General features: G+C 42.2%; 1 protein-coding gene across 1 annotated transcript in view; it reads right to left on the reverse strand.

The window, feature by feature from the left end:
* Positions 1 to 612: 612 nt before the first annotated feature.
* ldlrad3 (low density lipoprotein receptor class A domain containing 3) overlaps positions 613 to 17,279 on the reverse strand; it is a 72,231-nt gene continuing 55,564 nt past the window's right edge. Inside the window, exons 5-6 of the mRNA XM_053427699.1 lie at positions 3,678 to 4,080; positions 613 to 3,056 (exon numbers count right to left, since the gene is read on the reverse strand). Coding sequence (XP_053283674.1) covers positions 2,858 to 3,056; positions 3,678 to 4,080 — 602 coding nt within the window. The 3' untranslated portion in view covers positions 613 to 2,857. The remainder of the gene's footprint in view (positions 3,057 to 3,677; positions 4,081 to 17,279) is intronic.

The raw sequence follows: 17,279 nt of genomic DNA on the forward strand, positions 1-17,279 counted from the left end.
GAGGGAAAAACACAATTAAAATCAGAGGGCGGAGGGCAACTGGTGAGATAGTATACAATCAGAACTGGGTGTCAAAGATGTAGATAGTTGCCATGAACCAAGATATAAGCATATGTGAGCTTGAACACACCAGTAGCTACATGACAAAACCAACACTTGATGATTCCACAAATGCAGCAGGACACAAACAAAGAGCTTCAGTTCAACACTGGTCAACTTAGAGCTGAGCTTTTTCCATGATGGTGACATGGTGACATCTATTGGTGGAAATGTAGAACTACAGGGCTCTTTTCAGTTGCCAAAAACATGCGTGGAGGGGAACTCTGGATACTTGAGGGACTCAAAGAGCTACCAAGCTAAATGATAATTACTATAATTTTACTGCAATTTACGAAAAAGCTAATATATACTGATAAACACAATAGAGACTACCCATCTAAATTTGTATCCTCTTATCCCCACATAAGCTTCAAGAGACACATCTGATGATCAGAATCCCCTATTTCATGGGGGGAAAAAGTCCAAAATATGATTAGTGTCTCAAATTTATTTTTTGTAGATGAGGATCTGAAAAACTTCCATCCAGTCTGAATAAAATCATCTGAAATGAAATATATAGCCTATCAGGTCATTTTATTTTGCCATATCGGACTGAAACAGACATTCACGGGAGAGACCAACTCATGCACATGAATTCTGAGTCAGAATTCTATATTACTTTAAATAAAAAGGATTTACAGGGGATAAAGAGATCATGACGAGCAACATTACAGACATGTGAATATCTAACCTAAAGAAAACAAATCACAAAAGAAAATATAATTGGATCTTAAACATTCCTTTAAAACAACAGACTAATATCAATCTTCTCCTGAGAAACGTCTTCCAGTTTTTCCAGCAAATAACACTACTTCTGTTCGACTCAGCAAGCCTTTGCACATTTTAATATAATAAAGGTTTTAATATAATGGAGGTACAAACATTTTTGACACAATTATTCCTTTGGAGGGTAACATCGTAGGAGAAAGGATCAATAATGATTATCTTTGGTTTGATTGTTTTTTCACCGCTGGCTCTAGAAGAAAAGTAAATATGCAAAACATTTCTATGTTTCACGTGTCACACATTCATGTCTCACTTTAAGATCTAAAGATGTTTTCTACTTTTTAATAGATTTCTTTAATTTCAAATCTCCTACGTACAATGTCATACAAACAACTTTGAAAGGAGTAAAGATTAATGATACATGTGTAACACACAGATCCTTCAGTTGTGGAATGGATCAGTCTTTGTTTTTATACTTCGGAGGATGATTTCCCAGAACGTCATATACATGAACTAAGATCAATCTCTCAATATGAACAGTCTAATCTAAAATGAGATAATCTCAAATGTTTCCTTGTAAATCTCAGACCTGGCTTTAATACGATTTTAATTTCTGTCCAAAAACATTTCAGAATAAAGAGCCATTATGGCACAGAATAAAGGCCTCAACAAAATCCTTTGAATGTATTTCTTCTCGTTTTTACATAAACAAACATTATTGGTCTTCTTTTCAGGCGGAAATTTTATAAAACAATATTTTCTTTGCCAGCAGAGGAATGATATAATGTGATAGATTGATATATATCTGCTTAATATTATTTAAGCAAAGCTCAATGGTCCTTTTTACTTTTTTGCTGGAATTTAACCAAATGACAACGAGTAATATTTGGGAAAAAAATAAACACAAAAACCACTGCTCTAAAAGAAATATCTCTAATTTTAAGTACCACTAAAATAATATGAAACAGTTTTTACAGGCATCATTTATCGGTTCATCAGTGAAGCAACAGGTTCATTCCTATCCGTAATGTCATCATTCTTTCGTCTTCTATTTGGATAAATCTGAAAACTGAATCCACTTCAGTTACATTGAGGCAACCACAGTAATTCATCTAAGTAAAGTGACTCAAAATAGCAGAGATTTATCACCAAATATGGGCAGACTTTGAACCTTTCTACCCGGAGAAGTCGTACGGGTGAACACCAATGTCCGATCGGTTGAACTGGGCATTAAAAAGACCTAACGCTGCCAGCTCCACGCTACAAAGTCCTTGTAATGTCCGACTGAGCTGATGTTCAAACAGATAAAGGGCTGAAACCGGCCGACAGTACACGCAAATAGCAAATACATTGTCCCCTACGTCTACAATTTTTCACATTCACACAGTCCAGCCATTTATTTGGTTTTGACCTCGTCTCGTTATCTAGTATTCAGCTATTTTACAATTTGAACACGATAAAGATCTCTCATGGACCTAACTGTGGAAAATACCGTAAATGTGAAATGTAAAGTAGCGTGAAGAGTATTTAAAAAACACTGTGTGATTTTCATTCAGCTCTCAAGTGCTAACACTGAGAAGAATAACACCACTCTGACCTGATTATACTGTTACACAATGGTGCTGCTACTCTTTGCTAGCATTATATATGTTGTGTTAATGACTGGAAATGTGCTCCTCCATTGACTACGTATTATACACAGTTCTTCTTCAAGGTGAGCACAGGTCACCGGCACTGAACTGATGACAAATCACTGAATATGTAACCGATTGAAGTGCAGTTCAGCCACGACCCCAGCAGGGTGAGCCAGCACACAGGATCAGTCTGGAGAGGCTGATCTCAGACCAGTGCTTCACTCAGCCGATGTGTGGGAGGCGAGTTAAGGATGCTGTTTAGTCTCTCGGTCCCTGTTGAATAATCCTCAGCAGGTCTTTGTTGTGGACTGTCCTGGCCTCGAATGACCCTGCAGCCTGGTCCTTCAGTCTCGAAGTACCACATATTATCAGTTCACAAGGTTGGGGGGGGGGGGCGACTACAGCTGCTCGGACTCTTCTCTGGAGTTCGGCTGTGAGCCCGAGGCCCCAGTCCGGGGTGTGGAGGGTGCAGTGGGACGCGCTGGCTGGTGGCTCAAAGGCTCCTGTGGGGCCTCGTACTGAGGCAGCTCGTCTGCTGACGGAAGCTCCCGATCGGGGCGGTACGGAGGAGGAGGGAGATCAAACCATGGAGGCCGACTTAGGACAAGCAGAGGAGGAAATGATTAGAATGTGATGTCACATTCAGGGGTTTTTTTTCACCACCAGCAAGCGAAGATTCAGGATGTACGCAGCTTTCTTAGAAAACGATTGATTATTTAAGAGACCATCATTAATCAACTTAACCCATTATTGTTTGTGGTTCACATTTTTATCATTTTTTCACTTTGCTACATATTTTCAGCAGCTCTGAAGATGACAAAAGCAACTAATTGTTGTTTTTATTAGACTTTTAAACAGCAACAAACTGCTTTTATTATGTTAATGAGTACATCTGTATAACAGAGTATGTAGAGGATCAATTGTATTGTTATTCATTATAATGCTGATATTGCCAATAGCATAATTTACAGCAGATTTGGTTAGTGAATGAAAGATGACGGTTTGGGACAAATTTGATTAAAGTAAATGATGTTGCACCTTTTTCTGTCATATAATAATAACTGAGCTTATATTTGCTAGAGTTGCTACATGCAACTTTCAACACCACTGTTTATGTTTCTTACTTTCATACTGGTTTACAGTGGAAATCGTACTTTATGGCTACAGACAAAATATTATACATCTCCATACAAGTATTAGAATCATTATTCCTCTCACCTGACATCCAGAACAGCTTGTGAGTATGATGGAGGTGAGTCCATGGAGTGTCCGGAGGGATACAGAGTCCCTGAGAGAAGCTGCAGGGCTTGTGCAGTGGAGCTGCACTGGCCTGCTGTGGTTGGCGAGCCGGGAGAGAGACCGGGACCTCCGGGATGGACGTGGCCCCGATCCAAGATGACCAGACGGGACAGCAACAGGGGCTGGTGGTGGTGGTGGTGATGTGAGCTCCCTCTCACGCCTCTGGGCAGCAGGACGCTACGCTTCCTCTGGTGGTGGAGCACCAAGGCCAGCAAAGCCACCACCAGGACGAAGATGACGGCGCTGCCGATGACGGCGTAAGTGATGCTGGGGTAGTAGCGCAGACGGTAGTCTAGTGTCACAAAGTCCTGGCCAGGGGCTTCTGCAAGAGAGAGAGGAAGGAAATAAAGAGTAAATGAATGATGATGTAGGTGGTTGGGGAAAAGAGAGGGTGACTGATGGTGTAGGAGACAGAGGGGAGTGAGGAATAGACGGATGTAGAGGTGGTAAACAATTTAAGGGAATAGGAGGTTGAGTAAACGGCAGGATGAGTTGTGGAGTTGCAGAGCCACGGGAGTAGAGAAAGGAATTGAAGTGGATGGCTGTGAATATCAAGCAGTAAATTGTTTTCTGGTTCATTTTTAAATGCGTTCTATATGATTCAATAGAAGCAGCCTCTCTAGGAGATGAGAGCGCAACATAATAAGCATGACAGCAGTCAGACTCTCCCCGAGAGCTCCCAGAGATAAGGAGAACAAATGGAGCATCGTGTAGAGTGCAGAGGCTACTTTTGAAAAGCAGGGGCTCGGTTTAAAGTCACGGAGCCCGCTCTTTTATTGTGAAGAAAGAAGGAGAACAGAGAGAGAAAAAAAATGCTTTGTGAGGGCAAAACAGCTTACAGCTCCTTAAGATAAAAAAAAGGCAACTTGATATGCTTGGTGTTGAGCATGGTGATGAGAGAAGGCAGAGGAACACCAGGGGCCTTCACTGATTACCGGGCTTGTCGCAGGGAAAAGGGGGAGAGTCCAAACTACTTAGTAGTCCAGGGAATGTTCATGAATGTTCACGATGGGAGCCATGGCGAGCAGTAAGAAACTCAGAGCAGCCAACTGGTCGGGCTGAAGTGAGGAAAGGTTCGACTGCAATGCCAGACAGCAGTGCAGCTTATTATTCCGGGTGGGATGAGGGAATAGCACCTAAACATTTCCGCTGACTGATAGTACAGTGTGAGAATTTCAATCAGGCACTTGGGGGTGAGGTTCATGTAAATGGTGTTTCAGCTGCTTAACGGCAGACTGTACTGTTGTACTGAGGAGAGCAGGAGGGAGAGAGGATGTAGGGAAACCTATTTATTATGGATGTGCAGAGAGATTGTGCTAATGAGGAATGGGTTACATAAAAGTATTTTACAGTTGTTGTTTTAGTTCAAATTACACAAAAGCCTCAGGGGCCCTCTAAAGCTCAAACCTTTGCGTGCCTCATAAATAGGTTCATAACACTCATTGGGACTTCTTCTATGTTCTGGGCTGCTTCACACACTGTGTGTATTAAAGCCTAATACTCATGACAACTCACATCTCTGTCCACTGCCGTCACTCTGACAGTTGAGGATATTGTGCCGAGTGCTTGTCTGGAAGTGACCAGATAATGTATCTTGGGGATTACTCATAAGTCAGAAAATGCTTCCATCTGTAAGGATTTGATCTCCTGAAACCGAAAAGCAGGTGAGCCCTTTTGTTGTTGTTGAGCTTTCTAATGTTTTTCAGGCTTATGTAGACTTACAGGCTCTTGGGGGGATATTGTATTTAGCAGAGGGATGAGATTCCCTTCATATGTACAATCCGGAGTCAGGCTGGACGTGCACGAAAAAGACAAGTGTGCAAAGTCTGTGTGACCATGGTTAAGGAAGTTACAGGTGTGATCAACATTGCTAGATAGAATGACTGAGAGAGGAAACACTTTATTTTTTATTTGGATTAAACAAATGTCTTAATTTGCGAACTAAATCAACAGATTATATTACTGAAGCTATCTCTCTCCTGAAATTAAAGACTGACTGGTCTCATTCATAGCTAACTCTGTAAGTGTATTTGGTAAAATGTTAAGCTTTTCCTAAAAGGAAAAGATGCTTGGTCTGAATGTAAATAAAGATGGACAAAATGATTACTCCCCAAGTAAAGCCAAAGCATCTTGATCGCCCCCTAGTGGCTTCAAGTAAAGTCTTCTCTCAAAGATGTAATTTCACCTTGAAAAGTGTTAATTTGTACCTTTAAATTGGTTTTAATTATCCAGACAGAGAGATCACGATTGGTCGAGTGCATGTATCTTTGGGACTCTGGCTCCAGATGAAGTAATTCGCAGAAGATGATAGACTTTGTATCCAGGCAGTTTTGGCTTCATTTCTAGATAGTGGGATGATGTGGAAACACATATTCCTTCTTTATATCCCGTCTATGTTCTGCTTTCAGTCTTTATGCTAAGCTAAGCTAGCCAGCTGCCGTAGTTTCACAAACACAAGTCTTGTATATCTCCCAAAATGTCAGACTTTTCCTCGAGGACAAAGATGCTTGGTGACTAAAGAGACAATAACAGCTCAGATGTGTCTGAATGTTTGTGTGAACACACCAGCGATTTATCATCAGAGGACTTGTTTTCCAGCTTGTTCTCTGCCAGACGCAATGCTACATGTTTTCCCTGTCTACCTGACCTTGAAGGCCTATGGGAGTATTCAGCCGCAAACGTGTGTGCACATACCGTTGAATTCCCCAAAACAACCAGCCTGGCAATCGGCCTATTTATGTACCAATGTGTAGTCAGGAGGCCCCATGCCTTAATTAAAACTAATCTAATTCAGATGCTCCCGCCCGCTGCCCCAGACCAGCCAATAAAACAAGGCCCCCTCGACCCCTCCCTTGTGATTCAAAATTGGCTGGTCCTTCACGGTACCAATTAATTATGAACTGGACCGTCAGCAGAGAAAGGCCGAAACAAAGAGGAATTATTTCCATAATTACCTCGTGAAAAAGAAAGCGCCAATAAAGAGATCCCACCACTGTCACCCTAGGCTGCCTATCAGGTTTCAGTGCAGTCTTCTGGGAGCACACACAAAAGGACCTAATGCTGTAACACTAACAATGGGAGCCTCCTCGGTATATTAGCAATTGAGGCCTGAAAGGCTGTTTCAAATCACACAAGAGATGAAAAGACAGGGGAGAAAAGAGACTGAAACAAGCTCTGTCAGAGGAGAGAGGTATTGTGTGTGTGTGTGTGTGTGTGTGTGTGTGTAAGCCATCACCAGTCAGTGTGTGTGATTGAGCACAACATTCTGTGTTACAGCCAATTTTGTGCTGCTTGTTGTCGATGTGGGACAAAGAAAGGTGTGACCATTACACGCAACAAAAGGTGAAGGGAGGTCAATAACAACAACAATGGGAAATGTGATTCAAAAGGAAAGAGTCCCAATTACACACCAGCACCTTATTGCCACACACACACAAACACTCACACACACGGGATACATCCATTCGTTTCTATCTGCAAATCAGAGGGTTCTATTTTTTATAGTAACTTTCATCTTTGTGAAGAATGGATTCATGCATCAAAGTCCTGTACGGCTAAGCTAGAATCAGATGTTGTGTTTATGGAACATCAAAGGGAAAATCCACACACTCGTATCACTGATGACGTCTTTCCATTTTAAATCCTATATGTTAACATTTCTGCCAAATTTTACTGATACACAAATTGTTTCGCTCTACACCAAATGCATCCATGCCTGGTCCCACTCACATCTCTGACAGTACTTTGTACTGAATTTGCTCAATTGAACTATGAGGATCAAAGTTGAAGATCAAAGTCCACTGCAGGCTTTTCCTTACTTGTCACACTTGCCATGAACAGATCAAATATATCCATCCGCACTGTTGACCAAGGGCAACGTTGCTTGGACACGGCTGACCTTAGAGGGAGCAAAGCTCAAAGTGTCGGAAGCTTTTCTTCTACAACTCATTCGATTTGATCCAAGTCTCGTGTGGCATGACAGAAACTGAAAGTAAAGACCTGCTGCATGGTTTGTTATCAAGCTGAATTTGATCGGCTACTGGCTGCAATTCTAGTTGGAGACTCTTGTCCGTAGGTTTGAATGTAAGGTTGGATGGTTGCTTGTCTCATCTAATGACACACAAAGGATAAGAGATACATAATGAATGGATGGACGATCTTACGTTGTGGATAAATGGTTAATAAAACAAGATTATGGGTAATAGGGTTAGGGTTAGGGTTTGCTTATAGCTTTAACTATACATACATTTCTGCAGTATCTAATGGATAAACAGTACGCAGAGTTACCCAAACGCAATCGGCACACAGGTGGAAATAGTTAGCTAAAAGTAACAGTAACCAATATTCAGCTTCTTCCACTCCAAGTCACAGTAGTAATAATGCAAATGTGACCAAATTTACCTAAACACTGATTACTCAATTGTGTGGAAACAAGAAGGAACAATCCCAATCCTTGAATTTGAACAAAATAATAATTTCCTTACATTTTGACATTTTAGTCCATTGATGCAGTTACATGTTTATAATTCTGAAACAACATCTCCAAGAGAAAAACACTGCCCCCCTCAGGAAACGTTTGGGATGTTCACTTAACGGTTAGCACATAGATGCACTTGGGTTCCACGCAAATAACCTACAGTGCCATTCTCCCGGTGGCTCTATACTGTATTCATGAACTCATAAACCTGTTAATGTTTGTGGAGGTTTAGAGGGGAGGAGGTAGGGGGGCAAGGTGCAGCCTTTCAACTAGGCCACTTTAATTACATGAGAGTGCCTCCTCCTCCTCCTCCTCCTCCTCCCTCGCCACAGCTCTCTCAATCTCATCCTCCCCTGTCCTTTTCTCCCCTCTTGCCTCCAATTTGCTCCACCCCTGCTGGGGCCTTTTGTTTCCCAGTTCTCTAATATCTCCCTCCCCTCTCCACCCTCTATCCCAATCTGCTCCCGTCTCCTTGACAATTTACTGACACGAGGATGTACCTTGTCTTTGATACACAACAACTGCAATCAGCCTGGATTACACACTATCAAAAGCTAATATAGTTTCAATTTAATCTTTCTCCAAATTCTCTTGCTCACTATTCCACTATGTACCCCTTTTCACCGTCTTTCTCTCTCCAATAGTCTACCACTCTTTTTTGTATTTCATTATCTCGGCCGCATTTTATTACCCCTGCATGAGAGGAGAGAATTACAGCGAGAGGTCAAAGGCGGCACAAAAGTGGACAGAGGAGAGGAGCTGAAAGAGGAGAGAGCTGCAGACAGATGTGGATGTGTTGAATGGGAGGGGTAAGAATCCTTTGTGTCATTCGAAGTTACATGTGCACACATCTCCTTTATCACATCTCCACACACACAGCACAAAATTACAGTTACAAGGAGCTGACTCAAACAGACCCCCTGCTGAATAGGCCTTCAGCACCAGGCTGTCACGCTTTCTGCCTGCACCCCCTACTCTCCTCTCTTTATGTGCCATCCTTTATCGCCCGGACTACCAGCTCTCCTCTTCTTTGACATTTCCATTTTGTGCGAAATGAAAGGAAATCCAAACCTGTGGGGGTTCAGACTTTACTCGATGAGTTCATACCTATCTATGGAGGCCCAACAAAAAAGTTACCAAACCAATACCTCAATAGCATGTCTTAAATGATACTGGTAAAGGCCTCAAAGATATATATATATATATTTAATGCCAAATTCAAACGCGTCAATAATAAAGAATTATTATTTAAAAAATTTACATTTACATTACAGTGTAGCTGAGCCCACGAGTAATAAGAGAGGAAACTTTCACATGAAACCATTTCTTGGTCGAAGTAAAACGAGAACAGAAATCCATCGAGAGATGCAGAACAAGATGACACGGAATACTTGCACACATACACGACCACAAACACAGCTACTGTACGCAGCAACTGAAGCAGAGTGAGGGCCGATGTGAGTTCACAACGGGCTATTGAGCATTCAGCGATTAAAACGAGCTCTGAAGCACTCGGTTGTTTGTCTTTAATCAAACTACGCTGCAGATCAACAGTCGACACGCTGTCAGGTTGCTGAGGATACAAGCATTTCCTCTTTTTTTTCTTTTAAATGGAGGAGCACCGTCTTTAATAATGATTGGCTACCTGGCACTGAATATGCAAACCCACAACTGTCAGGATACGCTTATCTGGGTTCAATGAGCAAAATCAAATTAAAAGAAATCGGGCTAATAAAAGACTCCACATATTTTAATTGCCACACTTAAAACGCTTCAGAATAAAAGGGATGGAGATACCGCCCCCCCACCCACCCACCCCCCCCCCCCCCCCCCCCCCCGGCTCCGTCCTGAGGGAGAAGATACAGGCTGCGCAGATGTGCTGTACTTTCCCTATGCACTGGAGACACATCTCCCATTCACAAAGTGCCATCTTTGAAATGAATCCAGACTGTTTAGGGGGAGAAAAAGTCATCATTCCTCGGCTTCAGCATTCCAGGGTTTGCTGCTGCATGTGGAGAATCTGTCCGTCTTCAGGAGGTCAGTCACAGCTGAGCTTTGTCTTACTGTCTCTTTTTCTCTGATGTTAATTACAGGAACGGGCTCACTTGGGCGCCCTGTGTACCACAATCACGCCCCTTGAAGACACAGTGATAAAATGAAGTGTAGAACGTCAGGAAAGTGACAAGCGTAGAGGAGAGATGAGAAGAGGACCACTAGGGGGCAGACAATTCACACTTTTACTTACATGTACATGAACTGTACACACACACACCAACACACACACACACACACACACACACACACACACACACACACACACACACTCCATCTGTTGTCATGGGGTGGGCATCCAGAGCAGGGGGAGGGCATGAGTTGGGTTGAGGGTTGTATCAGGGGGGCATGCCATCTGACTTCTAACATTCCGACAAAGAGATGCAAACATTAACATCCAGTTCCCAAATACAGAGAGCACGCCAGCCAGGCACGTACCTTGCATTAAGTTCAAAGGTACAGTTCAAACACATTTACACACAAGCACACACACACACAACACACACACACATACACACACTCTGCTTGCTGAGGATCACACAAGTAAAAACCCGCCACTACAAGCAGAATCCCAGAAAAAGCCTCTCATCCAGGTCCAGAGAGCGCGAGCTAAACCCATGTCATCTGAAATATTTTTTTTTTGGGGGGGGGGGGACAACAAACCGCCAGTTGTGGGTTGTTTGGTTCTCTCTTCAGACGAGGAGTCTCTACCAGCACACATGGGACCAAGAGGATGAAAAACAAACTCTTAAAAGTGAATGTGGTGGATATAGCCAGGACATTTTGTTTTGCTAATAAAAGGATTTTAACATCCAGCTTTTACTGTCTCAGTGATTTCTTTTACATCTGCTATTAAACTTAAGTCTGCATGTGTTGTATAATGTAACACAGTCCGTTACTTATTTCACGTATTCTTCTCATCTGAATTCTGTGTGCTTTGCATTTTGGTCACATTTCTTATGCACACAATGCCAAGCAGGTGAGAGGCGTGACAACTGGGCCCCGAGCTGAGAGGGGGCCCCCAAGAACGGTTGATTACAAAAGTCCAAACAATTTTGTGAGAGCCCCCTTAAATTCTATGACCAGCTGTGTACAGGAGACGACAATGACGCCATTGTCAAAAAAACACCTAATGAATGCTCCACGCCACTAACTCTCTGCCCAAAGCTTCATAGTTTCTGAGGTTTGGTTGGACTTAACGTCAGTATGTGCTTTGTTTGCAAGTCAAATAAAGGAATTGTTTGAAAAGGTTGGAATGATGGAGTTTGGCATCATGTGTTTCAACAACACAGGTGAGATGAGGACACGAGACAGACAGACGTGTCTTTTCTTTCTCCGCAGGAGGCCTTTGAAAACCAGAATCTGAATTTCACAGCAATTGCTGCAACCGTGGGTTTTTCATTGTTTTCATGCTGATATTGAAGATGAGATTTGTCATTTGTTTGATTCCTCATCACAACTAGCTGCTGTGATTTTAATTCTGACCCATGAGTGGACACTGTAATCTAATCAATCCAGTCTGATCAACACCAGCAGTGTCTTATCCAGTCACATTGTTATGGTGTCTGAACACACCTTCACCTTCCATTAACATCCAATCGCCTTTTGTCTTAAGACACCCAGCTCTAGATCAAACTTTAATTCTTTACATGAATGGGGTCCACACCTCTTCTCCATCCCACCCCACATTTTCACTGTTGCACCTGAGATGTATGGTATTTGTGTATGTGCTGTGTGTTACAGATAAGACAGGTCCACTCAGCCAATACTGATAAATGACATTTGATGCAGGTGTCCCCATAACCACCAACCTGTGAAACACCACAGTGTAATTCATCTATAGAAGAGACCAGGAGACTCTAGAGATTTTTCGCTGCATTTTTAAACAAAGTCTGCACAGATCCAACGTCCTCTCGGCGAGGACAGTGGATTTTTCATTAGGTGACTACGTGCTTCACACAGTTTATTTGCAGCGAATTAAAGACTTTATCGCTCTGACCTACTCCCACTGTTAAAAGCCCTTTCAGCAATTGCCTTCGTGCAATCATTTCAGACCGCCTGCATTTTAAACCGAGAGAGGGGAGAGAGGGAGAGAGAGAGAGAGAGAGAGAGAGAGAGAGAGAGAGAGAGAGAGAGAGAGAGAGAGAGAGAGAGAGAGAGAGGGGGGGGGGGGAGAAGGACAGTTTCCTATCAACACACTTCTTTTCAGAGGCAAAATAAAAAATGGACTGGACTGTTTGAAGTCTAATTTAACAATTTCATCTACATTTTAAACCTGCACTATATCCCTCTCTCTGGACCCTCGGCTCGAGCATGTGATCACCCTCGTTGTCCTCTGTTGTGTGTTATTGTTTTTATGAATCCTTGCTGCCATCAAACTTCCCCCTGGTGGGACATGAAAGATTTGCTTGATTGAAAGCTGCTCTGCCAAGCAATTCTGGGAAGCGGAGCAAGTTAACTGCTCTGCAACGGGACTGTTCCAGGTCCCCTCGGCGTCCCATTGTTAATATTCATGTCCCATGCTGTCACCCCCCTCTCCTGTTGCTGTGCCCTGCCATGTATTATATGTCTGTTCTCGTTAGCATGCACAACGAAAGAAGGCATTAATGTGCAAGCACTGTGTGTGTTTGTGTTATTAAGTCTGCCTATCTCCAAAAGAACTTCTGCATGTCTTTGTGATGTTTTGGAAGAGAGCTGTACAAAACTGCCTGAATAGTTGTGTTGAATGTGTTTGCATGTGTTTTCGTCTGTGTACGTGTGTGCGTGTGAATATCTGTCTGTGTCCGTGTGTGTGTGTGTGTGGCGCTTTGGGGAAAGGAGGTTGTCATGCTTCATCGGCCTCTATTTGCCTGTCCTGTAATAACTTGTCCGCTCCATTGCTCGCCACTATCAGACCCCCAACCCCCCCATCACACTCAGTCACAGCTTACTGTGGGCGGCCAGAGGAGTGTAAGGGAGGTGGGTTAGAGTTAATGGATGTCTTCAGCATCTGAAGAGCATCCACGGAGCGGAGAGCAGGGAAAGATGGGAAAAGGAGACACGGACATGTAAGGTTGAAGGGCGGGTGAAAGAAAGATGAGTTACTTGATGCATTTATGCAGCAACGATTGTATATGAGCGGGGGTTAAACGCTGACTGTGAAATAATAGAGAGGAGAGCAAGGTTGAGGTTAGGAAAGAAGCACGGCCTATAAATGCAGTAGGTACGACTACAAGAGGTATTTCTAATGACAGCACCTTCAGACTGATCTAATAACCAGTGATGATGCTTGTTACTGCTACTGCTTTACACTAATATCGATATTTGTATGAGGAAGACAAAGGGCAGCACAGACAAAAGCGAGATATAAATAGTTATCTCCTTATAGTTATCTATCTTGTTTATTATGTAAGGATTCAGAAGCTGTTACAGCGAGGTGTCATGCTATTCATGTATGTTAAATGGTTCATGTATGTATGGATATATGTGCTTATGCAGCTCAGCATGTGTGCGTTTAGAGATGTATTTCTATTTTACGTGCTGATGATATCTTGTACTTGTTTCTGGAGTAAAATAAAATGTATTAAAGAAAAAAGAGCAAAGAAAGAATGGAAATAATACAACAAATTGATGCTAAGTGGATGTATAGTACAGAGGAGCTGCTGCTGATGAGGGACGATGGCAGAGAAGTGGGACAGAAGAGTGGAGGCTGTTAAACAGTGGGGGAAAGACTTGAAGGTATGTTCATGACTAAAAAGGCTTTGGAGAAAAGATGGCTGTGAGTATGACTGTTGAGAAGCAGACTCAGTAAGTGGCTGCAGCAACAACGACGCGTCACTCATCGCTTGACTCGCAACGTGTTGCAAACTTCAACGGATGCACACAAGTGGGAGTTTCGGCTCTTTTCTTTGTTTTTTGGAAAACCTTTGAGTCGAGTCTGGCTCTGAAGGCCAGGCCAGTTTATTTTCCTGGAGGACAAGGACGAATGGGGAGGGTGAGAGGTTCGCTCAGGACTGCTGAGAGGCCGTCCCACCAAACCTGATGGGTGTCACCATGGCAACTACTCTTTGGGGGACGAAAGGTGAGTGAGGAACCTTGAGAGCAGACACAAATAGACTGACTCGCACTGCACACACACACAGATTTGTGGAGCTATCCTTATTAGAACTTTCAATTGATTTCCATTTATTGTGGAAAGCCAAACCTCAGCCCTAACCTAGACCTTGACCAGTTCATGCCTGTAACATATAACCTTAACCTGACCATAATTAACAACCTTAACCAGGACCTCCGAAATTATGTTTTGGACCCTGTTGGTTCCCATGAGGTCAAGGTCAGTGTTAATGCTGGAAAGGGTAACAAATATGAGCATACACACACACACACGCACGCACACACACAGACACACACTGCCCAAAGCCTGGATGTGATGGCGATGAGTGATAAGACCGTGGGATTAAGAGTCTTATTCAGGACAGTGTGTGCATGATGTGCAGGGATGACATCTGCAGGCTACAACCAGCCTCCCCAGAAGGGACAGGAGACTATTATAAATTGTAGCCTGCAGCTACACAGCAGGCAGAGCGACACGCAGGAGTCAAAGAGGAGATGTGGACTCATTTGACAGCTTGAGTGACAGGAGGATGATATAGAGCGACTGGCTGCTGAGTGTAAATTGGATTTGGTGATTTATGAAACTTTCATACAAAACAGAGGTGGCACTCGTTGAGGGTGAATGTTGAAGAAGAGCGCTGGCTGACATTCATAGAGAATTAGGATGTTCATTAAGCTCAAATGTGAAAAAAACAGCATGTGAATAACTCATGAAAATCTGTGAATTTCCTTCTTCTTGTTGAAATGTCTTCCTGCCAGCAGAGTGAGTTAGCACCATAAAGTACGCCATAATCTGTTAAAATCTGTGGGAACAGAGTTATGTGAGCGCAGCGCTGAATTTAAATGCCCTGCTTTCACATTTATCTGCTTTTTGTCCTGGAGGACCGAAACAAGCTGTACAGAAATATTTTGTAGGGTCTGCAGATGAGCATCTTTCACCATGATGCTCCCGAATCATGAGTTAAGCACCACATTTTATATCCCTTACCTTCAGCCTCTAATATAAGGATTTATTAGATATAAGATTGCCAGAGGCAGCACGGCAAGAAAACATGATGCAGAGGAGGATGAGGCTGAGCTAATCAGTGAGTAGTATTTCAGAAGCTTACAGTAAAGGAGAAGAACAATTAAAAACTGAGTCAAATTACTGACGTTCAGTAAATGAATCTGTCCCTTCATTAAAACGCCGACATTCAAAACATGTGAGGCATCTAGAAGCCATGTTGTTGGGAGGAAAACACTGAAAGAAGCCTGAAGTGATGACAAGAAAAGGACCATGGGGATATTGTCATTTCTCCCTTTATAACATTTGCATTTCAGTGGCTGACTCATATCCCCAATGTCACAGCGTCCTTGAACACATAATTGACGTAGACTCTCGTTTTGCCAGGAAATCAATCAAAAATTTGTTATACTTACAAAATGTCACTGACTCACACAGATGTTTTTTGTTCTCCACGCCACTATTTTAAGTTTTACTGTCTTTGTTGCACAGCTGTTTCAGCATTCAGGGATCTGTTTCATCAATAAAGTGCTCCTGTTCGAAACCAACATATAAGTGTGCAGCTCTTTCCAGAAACGTGAAAAGCAATTGAAAGTATGATAAAAGTGGTTTTGAATGTTTTGATTCAATGCCACGTTAAAGTGCTTACACTATAATAATTTCCTTCTCTTTTAGTGTCATTCCCTTGGAGACAGAAAGCCCATTTGGTTTCTTTTTTTTATGATAATTTATTTTTATTTCTAAATGGTGTTACTGCAAAAGTAGTTTTCAAATGTGTCTGTTTGTGCAAAAAACTCAGGTGCACATAAGAGAACTGAAAAAGTTTTAACTTCGTTGAATAATTCCTCCTCTTCACACTTGTTATCAAACTGTTTCCTTTTAATGGATTTTTAATGAAAGTTATGGGGAATAAAATGCAAAGTTTGTTTTATGCAAATATTTAACATTTATCTGAAGCTTCTATGAGGCTTCAGCCGTCATATGAGTTGTCTAGCTAATAAAACCAAGAGGGTGAATTCCAAGTTACAGTCTTTTTATTATTTCATTCCAGTGGAGGAACAGAAATAAACGGAGAAAATTTGCACAAAAAATGTATCTATGGAAGATATTCACTTGATAAGTCAAACTCAGACGTCTGGAGCGCCACAATGAAATGTAGATTTTCTTCTGAGTCACCTTCTTTTTGTTGACTGGGGAAATTAGGACAATATCTTAAAATGGCCATTGATAATTAGAGGAATGATGACAGATTACAGAACTATTGTCAATCTATCACTTAATTAAAGTACGGATAGAAGCCTGTAGTGATGAAATGAAAAGGGCATTTCGAATATTGTCATTTCTTCCATTATAACATTGGCATTTCAGTGGCAGACTCAAATCCCCAATATCACAGCATCCTCCAACACATAATCGACCAAGACTCTTGTTTTGCCAGGAAATCTATCAAAAATTTGTTATGCAAACAAAAGCACTTTGGAAAAACCTACAAATTGAAAAAACAATGCTTTTATTTTGAAACTCTTGCAGTAAACGTACAAATAGCTGCTGTTACTGTTGTCACAACACAGTAGTGTGAGTTAGACTGCTAGTACTCTCTGAAGACATCTTGCGATCAAGCTAGTGCACATGTACTGCTGCTTGTTTTAAGTTGAGTGTGTGAATTTCGAGTGTAGACGTCAGCTCTATTGATCACTTAAGTGGCAGTTAAGTGATCAGTCATTCTCAAGCTGTCACTCACTGTTAAACCTGCTGACTTGGTCACAAAGTGCCCCGGGGGCTGGCAGGTCTGCAGATGAGATTAAAGCTGGTTAAAAGGGTGGAAGTGCTGCAGCTTATTGTATCACAACTGACATGATGATACTTTTTTTTTTATCTATATAGTGTTGGATTCTGG

This window comes from Pleuronectes platessa, chromosome 7 (genome assembly GCF_947347685.1).
Source record: "Pleuronectes platessa chromosome 7, fPlePla1.1, whole genome shotgun sequence".
NCBI lineage: Eukaryota > Metazoa > Chordata > Actinopteri > Pleuronectiformes > Pleuronectidae > Pleuronectes > Pleuronectes platessa.